Here is a 10,016-nt window from a genome sequence, read left to right on the forward strand (position 1 = left end):
TATACAATATTCAACCAAAATAAATCAAACCAAATGCATCCTCTAGATACTGCTGTTACAAACTAACGTCGAAAGAATTACTTCATTATCATTTCTAGAAAAAAGTTTTGTGTGTCAAACGGACTGTCACTTTTTAAAATATTGAATTTTATTATGTACCACTTTTCGGAGGAGATAAAAAAAATTGACATAAATTTTTTTTTTTTTAGATTAAAAAATATGGTTACAAAGTAGAAACAAAGTACTCAAAATCACTAGTTTATGTCATCTTGAAATTATTTATAGTTTTGGAGATATAGTCACTTGAACGTGACGTTTGTTGCAAAAATATTGATTTCAGTGTCAAAATTGATCAAAAAGTAGAACCCATTATTATGGGATCACCCACAATAAAGATAACTATAATCACATAACATGAAAAAATATATAAATTATGTCATTAAATAATTAATAAAAAAATATTTTATACAATAAAAAATATAATAAACATGACTTAATTAAATATGACTTCAACACTAATTTATCTGTTTATTATAAACACATTAATTTTTTATTTACAATAATAATAAAATAGATTTATTTTTTGTTTTGTTAGAAATCAGGTTTGTCTCATATTTCCAAATCTGGAGGAAATTCTCAAGTTTCACCAACTTTAATAACAACAAAAAAGAGTGTTTTTTAACAATGAAAAAATCAACTAGAAAAATCGGCCATCCTTAAACATCACACACTAAGGAAGAAACTAAGCTTGGAAAAACAAGTCAAATTTGACTATTTAACACTTTTAACCTAAGAATTTAGTAAGAATTTAGTCTTAGTGTGTGATGTTAGACCCGTCTGAGTAAAATCTAGAAGAGAGAAGAATCTCTTGAAGCCACCTCCCTGATCGACCAACGCCTCCTCATAATCATTTGGAAAACATTCACTTCGAAATTCTGCACAATTTTTCTCCCTCTGCATACGAACTCTTAATGTAAAAATACAGGTGTGTAAAGATTGAATCGCATATCTACGCTTAGGATGGAGTAGTCTATAGAAAGCATATGCAAATAGTAGGCTTGTTTTATTGTCAGCAGGTATGCAAGCACAAGTGCATGTGGGTACAAGCTTTGAGAGAGTTTGACGGATATGTGCTTCACTCTTGTCCATTGAATCTCCTGTCTCTGCATACACAATCTGGAACTTTCGCCTAGCACTATGGCTTTCATCCATCCTCCTTTCCATTTCTTCCCTCACTATTTGTAAAGCATTGTTATTGCAATCTAAAGAGAGATCGCACATTGTCAGCAACACACTCACTTCTACTACCACTTCTTTCTCCCCTGCAAAACAAGACCAAGACCAGTCTACCAATTGTCCACCATCATTCTCCACACCCACAAATCTGCCTCCCCCATGAAATAGAGTGTGCTCAATAGTGTGCAGGAATCCTTTATCATCACTCTGAGAGATGCAACAATAGAAGTTGAGAATAACAATTAAATTCACAAAAATATCTTTCAAGCTAAATGCTTGAACAAGGAAAATAAAATTCATAACCACACCATTCTTGTTGTTCATACTCACATAAGTGTCAAACACGATCAAAGGGTAGCGTTGTCTTATTTGTGTCCACTGTTGAATTAGTGATGGTGATCCAATTATATTTAGGACCAACAAACTTTTGATCTGTACAAAGATGTCCATTGCCTCTTCATTTAATGATGTGCAATATTGTGCATCTAGTACCATGAGTGAATTTAAGGCCTCGAAACCACCATTGAGCATCCTCAATTTTTGGCAACCACCAACGTGGAGATATTTCAAAGACTTCAGTTGACCAAATGACTCTGGAAGGCTCTCTAAGTTGGCACAGCCACCCAAATCCAACAACTTCAGAGCAGATAGAACACCAAAGCTTTTTGGTAACTCAACCAGTTTCTCACATCTGTTTAAAAAAAGCATTCCCAAAGAGGACAGATTGCCGAAGCTGTCTGGCAAACAGGTGAACGCACAGCAATTGTTGACATTCATATATATTAAAGATTTAAGTTGGCCAAAGGTGGGTGGAAGGCTGGCCAACACAGTGCAACTAGATAAATTCAAGTATTGCAGAGCAGATAGGTTTTGAATGTTCTCCGGAAATGTACTGAGATTGCGACATCTCCTTAGGTCCAAAGAAATTAGAGACTCTAGTTTTCCAATGCTTGTTGGAACTGTGACGAGTACATGACAGCCCGTCAAGTCTAAGTCTTGCAGAGAGGATAGATTGTCAAAACTTTGGAGCAAAGAGGGGAGGTTTGCTGAATCTTCCAAATACAACATCTGTAAAGATGGCGGCAGCTGCACATCATTGTGCAAATGAAAAGCAAGGGAAAAAATAAAGTAATTAGTAAAAACAATATTGTAAAGCTCAAAAGTATTGATGCTTTTAGAAAAAGAGAGATGAGACTTGCCTTATCAATATACTCACTAATTGCCCCTTTTAAAACAGTCAGTCTTCTGAGTTGCGTGGGATGTATGGGCAAATTCCCCTTAACATTAAAATAATTTAGACTATCAAAACTGTGATGATTGCATATTCCATTGACTTTAATGGACGCTGGAAGTTCCAAAACTCTCAAAGAAGAGTGCATAATATTCAGACTTTCTACTTCAATTTCCAACTTGTCACTTCCTTCCGAATCTGAAATTTTGATCCCTTTTATTTTCTGCAATCTCTGTTAAAATATTTCCAATTTAATTGTTAAATTGATGTTTTAACACTAACAAAATCTATTTTACAGATATATATATACAAAAATTAAACATCTGCTAACAAACAAATTAAGGAAGTAAAAAAGTTCAAAACAAATTTAAAACCTACACCAGGTTGAATATACCTGTGTATCTTGTAGAGCATCCTTCAAAGATTCCACCTCCCATATTCTATCTTGTCTTTGTTTGGACAACCATCTTCCCCTTTCCTTTATTATATCGTGAACTCTCACCCTCCTCAAGTCCTGAACAAACCGCGGCCTTTCCTCCTCACTAGCCCACATGTAGGAGAAGGTTTCTTCGTCTCTGTCATGGAGGTAGAGTTTTACAAGTGCCGCATCGAGAAGCACCTCAAGTTGGACCTTTCCAACAGCAGCACTCACTTGGTTTACTTCATATTTATCGAAAAAGCAAACGATGTCTAAGAAGGCCTCTTTAGAAGGCTCATCCAAGCTTTTGAATACTTGATCCACCACACGTTCAATGTCTCTACCTGCTGCCACGAATTCTTTGAGAAATTCCTTGAAATACTTCAATTCTGAGGGCTTGGAGAGATACTTTTTAAATTTGGGGGCAACTAATTCTACTAGTAGAGGAATCCCACCGCACATATTCACAATATCTTCCACATCTGTGCTCTCTACGCCTGCGGGAAGTGATGCGGTGGCACTACCCAGAGCTATTTTGAACAAGAGCTTTTTGGAGTCTAAGGAGGAAAGCACGTCTACCTCAAAAGGAATGCGTTCAAAATCTGTGCGGGAGAGCATGTCGGTCTGATCAAGCTTTCTGGTGGTTACAAGCATTCTCATCCCATTGGGCAGGCAGGACAAATCGATTGGCAAAAGCTTAGCAAGGTTATCTGCTTCGAGGGCATTGTCAATGAAGAGGAATATAGGTCGATCATCCGGCCTATGTTGTCTAGTAAAGGAGTCTGCTAAGTGGTTCTGACCTTCCACATAGCTGTTCAACAAGATGTTCCCTTGCTCAAACAAATCTCTCAATATCTGCTGCTGAAGCTGCTTGATACCATCATTGGAAATGTTTTGATCCATATCCAGTCTGCAGAATTTGTAGGTCTTGAGGTCGAGATTCTTGAAGACAGCAGAGGCAAGAGTTGTCTTACCAATGCCGCCAAACCCGTAAATGACAACAGCTCTCTTTGAACCATCAGCTCGATCCATTTTCAGAAGTTTCATGACTCTAACCTTTGCAGAGTCTCTCCCAACTGAAAATTCCACCCAGGAAAGATCCACGTATCACGGTTTAGATATCACATAACAAACTATAAGAACAGGACTGACATAAAAATAGCTCAAATGGTCAATTGTCACCCATCGGTTTACTAAATTACTTCTGTGGCGTCCATTCTCGTATATTTTTATCGATTTCAAAATGGAAAATAAATAAAGAAAACTTTGTTTTGTATTAAAACCCACTTAAAATTAGTAAACGACACATGGTATGAAATTTGTACCTGGTTTCGGATCTTGCCCCTGTGATGGAGGAGGATAATACGGAGTCTTTTGGATAACAGCTCCAAGGGTGAGATCTGCATACGTATTTCTTATCTGTGACTCAAGCTTTTGCAGGTCCCCTGCATCCGCCGAGGCCTGAAATATCCTACAGTCATGCAAAAGAAAAGTGAAAACCCCTCTTCTCCTTATTTTACCCAATATGTAAAATCCATTACGGATTTACCTGAAGAGCCTGTGAGATTCCATTTGTGTTAGACAGAGAACACATCCGTCGAAAATGAAGTTAACTGCTTTATCAAGACTCTGTCTTTCAGCAGGGAGACTGTGATCTAATTGCTTCACGCGTCTTGCCAGAGCACATAACAATCTCAACATCTGAACACATTGCTCCCTGTTATTGGAAAGTTGTTCAATTTGATCCAACAAATATCCCACCACGCACACCCCTGCCCCCAACAATTGAATCTGGCTCGCCCCTTTTAAAACCTCAACAACCACTTTACGTGTTTCACGATTATACGAAGACTTGAAGCACACCTGTTCCAAAAGGAGCAAATATTCATTCCCCAAATTAAGAACCAAATTCTACGCGCAAAGTTCTACGAGAAATCTTAAAACAAAAAGCAAACGAAGTTGAATACCACGCAACGATTTCTCTCCGCATGCTCCGACATCTTAATGACTAAATCCTTGCCAAAGTTAATGCAAGAATCAAACTTGGAGGAACTACCAGCTTCCTGTGTAGAAGTGTTCTGTTGGGCCTGCAAAAGTTTCTCAATTCTGATTAATATTCCATTTGAATTTATCACCAACAAAAAATTAAACAGCAGACGGACAAAGTAGTTCTTACCCTGTCGCTTCTAGCCGCAATGGCTTCAAGACGTTGATCAATAGTAGCAATCAAATGGTCAAGATGAGTGAGATCTTGCTCCATCTCTCGAAGAAGTCCCAAATCAATTGCAATCTCGTTATCCGAGGAACAAAACGCAGAGCAGCAAGTGTTGCCCATTGCAAGAGAGTAGAAAAAGATGGGGAGTATTCAGTAATGAGAAAACAGAGGAGATTAAAGACTATGAGGGAATATAAGACACTAGAGAGATGGAGAGTGAGAAATGAGGGAGGAGAGGAGACTAAATAGAAAAAGTATTGCAGGCTAAGTTTTTCTCAAACTGTGTGGAGGAGAGAATTCTAAAGACAGAAGTGGGCAGCAAATCTTCAAATTTGAGAAATCTAAATAGAGATGAAGGGTGGAAATATGGGAGAAGATAGCACTAAATGTGTGGTTGTGAGAAGAAATGTGGAATATGTGGAGATTGTGACATAAAGTGGGAGTGTTTTTAGCCATACAGCTGGGGAATATGTACGGGACAATGAAGAGAAAATGTGGGGCAAGGCAAAAGTAATAATGTGGGAGAAAAAATGTGGAAAAAGAGAGAGAGATTATTGAGAGATCCCTGTTGGAAGTCGACGTAAAGAGATAATATATGTACGTGACAATGTAGTGAGCGCGCCAATTAACTTGTCCTACGTAGGTACTGGCCTATCACTTTATGTAAAATCATTTTACCTTTTAAGTTTTACTTACATTGTTCTATTTTCCAAAAAGGGTTAAAATGAATATTTCTATTATGTAATATTAAATTTTTTTAATCTTAATATTTTTTAATTTTTAGTTTTAGTGAAGGCCATTTAAGCAAGCATGTATAATAGGAGAAGTATACTAATAGTATAGCTAATTTCATACATATGTAGAATCTAAACTATGCATTATATTTCGACAATTTATTTTTGTTCTTTTTATATGTAATTTAACTATTTTAAAAAAAATTAACTTATCAGTCATAATGACACTCCTTGAAAATTTGATTTGATTCCTTGGTCTTCTTCTAAGGCCAGTTGTCTTCTAACATCTAATTTGTCATATATTGCATCTAGTATGCTACCTTTGATTTCCAAAAAGTTTCTTTTGAAGTTCAACATATATGTAACATTAGAATTATCAAGTAAGACTTGATCATTATCTTCATATGTTTCATAATATTTATCTAATTGGTCAATTTTGTCTCCCTTTTCTATCCTTGTTGTGATCTTTTCTAGGTCTGGTTTCCATTTCTTCTTTTCATCCCCTCAACTAACCTCTACAACATTTGTCTCATATATCCTTTTCTATTGCCTCTACTTTATCCTTGGTTTTCTCTTTTTTCTTTCTTGCATATGTAGTTTTTAGTTTTGCGAGTTTAACTTTCTTTGGACTAGGTCCTTTTCCTTTAGCCTACTGTCTAGTTGTCCTTGTAGGTGTAGGTTGTGTTGGCATTTTAGTTTTAATAGTAGGAGTGGTCCTTGTATAGTTTTTGGTTGCCCTGCAAGGTTGGTGTGTAGCCTCTTCCTCTGTAATCTCAACTATAAGTGTATCTTTCACCTCTACATCATCTATAGTGTTCTCCTTCATTAGGTTATGCACTTGTACTACCAATATTTACTTTGGTACTATCTTTGTTTCCCTTCTTTAATGCTAACCATTATACCTTGGTGATTCTTTCTTTCTCTACAATATTCTCGTCAAACTTCTCAACTTTCCTTTTTCTTGATCCTTTAGAGCTCAGCTAAACTTATATTCCATGTATGTCCCCCATCTTTCTGCACTGGTATCTTTAGGTTAAGCTAACATTACCTCAACATATTGTACAGTCATTTCAAGACTAACCTCATAACCAAGTGGATGAATCCAAATCTCTTGGCTTAACTACTTCTAGGCATGTGTAATATGTCCCAACCATGAAACAAATTATTTCAACCTATATGTCAACAATTTTCTTTGGAATCCTAACTCTTTGTTTCATTTCCTTTTGAAATCCCTTGAGTAGGCCAAATAGGTCACTTGTAATGTTGCCTTTGTATTGCATGTGATAGTGCTTTGTGGTCAATGTAGTTGTAAGTCCATCATTTGTCCAAAACTGAGGATGCGTGTTTGGAAATTTATGAATTATGTGAAATAACTTGTGTCATATCAATGATCCAGAGCTAAATTGTTGTGATTTCTCATGTTTTATGCTTCTCAAGTTTTCCATCAATTATTGTCTTAGAATTTTACAAATATCAAAGTGCACCTTCTCAACTACATTTTGTATGTTGTTCAAGTATACCCCCTTCTAAAACTGAGTTATACATGCTGCTATAATGCATTTTATAACCTAATATATTAGAAATAACTCCAACATCTTGTTATCTTATGTCTAAAAGTGTCATTGCATGTTCATCCCACTTTATTCTTGTGTTAGTTTCAACTTCCTTCTTTACCATTTTGGTCATAACTATTATTATCCCTACATTGTTTAGACCTATGACTAGATGAATTAATTCATTTGTAATCATTACAAGTCCACCTCCAACCCAAAAGAACTTGTCAGGAATCCTACTTAGAACTAGCTTTACCCACTCAGATAATCATACTCTTCATTATCTGTATACTATAGAATGTTTAGGATTTGCAAGTGTTTAAACTCATCTTTAAGAGGTTTTTCATCATTGTAAATTTTAACCAAATCTTCCCAAATGTGTTTGTTTCTAGTTGATCCAAACTTGCAATGAATATATGCCCTTATATCTTTCAAATATAATATGCCTTATGGGGTTTGTGAGAAGGCACCCTCAGGGTCATCCTCCATTGATTTAAATGGGCATTTCTTGAACTAGTATCTAGGTATTTCCTTTACATTATACACTTGTGGTCTATGCATGTTTACAAGACTTAAGAAAAATTATAAATACTTAAAATTTAAAGCTTGTAGTTTGTGTAAATCCCTTATAATGATTGAATTAGGGCTTGTAAAATCAATCTAAAATCTTTGCATAAATTTTTTTATCTTCTCCCTTAAGCTCTCTAATATCTTTGGCTTCTCAAATGGTGAAGATTAAACTAAGTTTCCCCATTAAATCCTTTACAATCTTTTCTATCATAAATGTGTTATGTCACATAGTACAAAAGTTGAGATCATCCAAATAATTATATAAACATCTACAAACATAGATACATTATCAATAATATCTCTCGTACCTCATATTAAGCTCACATACCTTAATATTGTGATTTTAGGGTCTAATGATTTACTAGTGAAATGCTCCCCCTAAGGCCATGATAGCCAATTAGGTTGATGAGGAGGGCTTGGTGCTTGTTACTATTTCCCCTTTGCAATCTACACTAATTTATTATTTTTTTTCTATTATTACCATTACCAATAGCACTTTCCCATACAACTATTTCATTTATGTTCTCATAACTATTTGATTAACACTATATTTATCCTTCCACTATTGTTTCCTTTTCTAACACTAGTAGTTCCAATATTATTTTAAAATCCATTGAATCTCTAATATCTAGCTAGATATTTCCCAATTTATTGTAATTGTAACATGTAACAATAGAGCTTCCATGCCTTGGTCCATTTTGATTCACTTTCAATCTACAATCTCTATCAATGTGTCCAAAATTATTACACTTGTAGCAAGTGACACGATTTAACATAACATTGTTGATTCCCAAAGGTATTCTTGCAATCTTGTTTCATCTTTCACTTGTCCATCCATTAGTTTGTTGATTATGTCTTTTGCATTCATGTGTTTTGTGTCCATAAAACCAACAATTCAAACAATATCCAATAATTGTAACATGTAACAATAGAGCTTCCACGCCTTGGTCCATTCTGATTCACTTTTAATCTGCAATCTCTATCAATGTGTCCAAAATTATTACACTTGTAGCATGTGACACCATTTAACATGTAACATTGTTGATTCCTAAAGGTATTCTTGAAATCTTGTTTGATCTTTCACTTGTCCATCCATTATTTTGTTGATATGTCCTTTGCATTCATGTGATTTGTGTCCATAAAACCAACAATTAAAACAATATCCAGTAAATGGATTAGCATCTATATTACCTTTGCAATCTCTCTTTATGTGTCCATATTTCTTGTATGCATAACATCTTTCCTTGAATTGCTTCTTTTATTCTTTAGGTTCTTCGATCTAAATTGATGTCTAATTAGGATCTTGTATAGGACCTTGCATAGCTTTATTTTCTAATTCCTTAGAACATTCTCCTTCAACATATCCAATTCTTGGTGTGTCTCCTTTAGGATTTTTTTGTATTATCTTATCATCATGTTTTTTAGAGCTTGTATATAATTTCTCAAAATGTAACTTTGTTTCCACAAGCTCACCCATAACAATATTAGTGTAGTTTTCAAGCTCATAATACTTGACTTTTGAATCTTCAAGTTCATATCTTCTTTTCCCAAGTTGAGAGTTTAAATATTTTCATGTTTGAGCTTCTAATTTTCCTTCTTGAGTTTGGAAATCAAATATGATTCATTGTCTGATTTAGGATCCTTGATTTGTTTAGCTAGCTCTTTTCATTTTATCTTTGAAATATCAATCTGATCCTTGAGTTTCTTAAAGGAGTCTTGTGTGTCTATAAGCTTCATCTTTAATCTTTCTTTTTCCTCATTAGTTATGTCTAGGTCTTCAAGGATTTCTTTAAATTTTCTTTACAAATCATCTGTATCAATCAAAATTATCCTCAAGTTGTGAAAATTTCTCGAGTAACTAGGCTCTAATACTAATTGTTAGAAATAGGTAGTATCGGGAGGGGGGTGAATCAATATTGTAGCACTTTTACACTAATTGTGTATTTCAAAACTTAACCATATGCACCCACAAATAACAATACTAAAAAGTAAAGCATGTAACAATGATAAACTCATAAAATCATGATCTTTTTTTAGGAAACCTCGACCAAGGAAAAAC

General features: G+C 34.9%; 1 protein-coding gene across 1 annotated transcript; it reads right to left on the reverse strand.

Annotated features, from left to right (window-relative positions):
• Positions 1–624: 624 nt before the first annotated feature.
• LOC149555544 (uncharacterized) lies at positions 625–5,434 on the reverse strand. The gene is made up of 8 exons (XM_089829638.1): positions 5,062–5,434; positions 4,853–4,972; positions 4,435–4,748; positions 4,211–4,356; positions 2,862–3,961; positions 2,436–2,699; positions 1,567–2,322; positions 625–1,443 (listed from the first exon to the last, which is right to left on the reverse strand). Exons 1-8 carry the CDS (start codon positions 5,218–5,220, stop codon positions 790–792), a joined length of 3,513 nt encoding a protein of 1,170 aa, XP_089685764.1. The 5' UTR covers positions 5,221–5,434; the 3' UTR covers positions 625–789.
• Between the last annotated feature and the right edge of the window lie 4,582 nt (positions 5,435–10,016).

This window comes from Cupressus sempervirens, chromosome 5, assembly GCF_028749045.1.
Source record: "Cupressus sempervirens isolate cs-2001-9-10 chromosome 5, ASM2874904v1, whole genome shotgun sequence".
In the NCBI taxonomy this organism is placed as follows: Eukaryota; Viridiplantae; Streptophyta; class Pinopsida; order Cupressales; family Cupressaceae; genus Cupressus; species Cupressus sempervirens.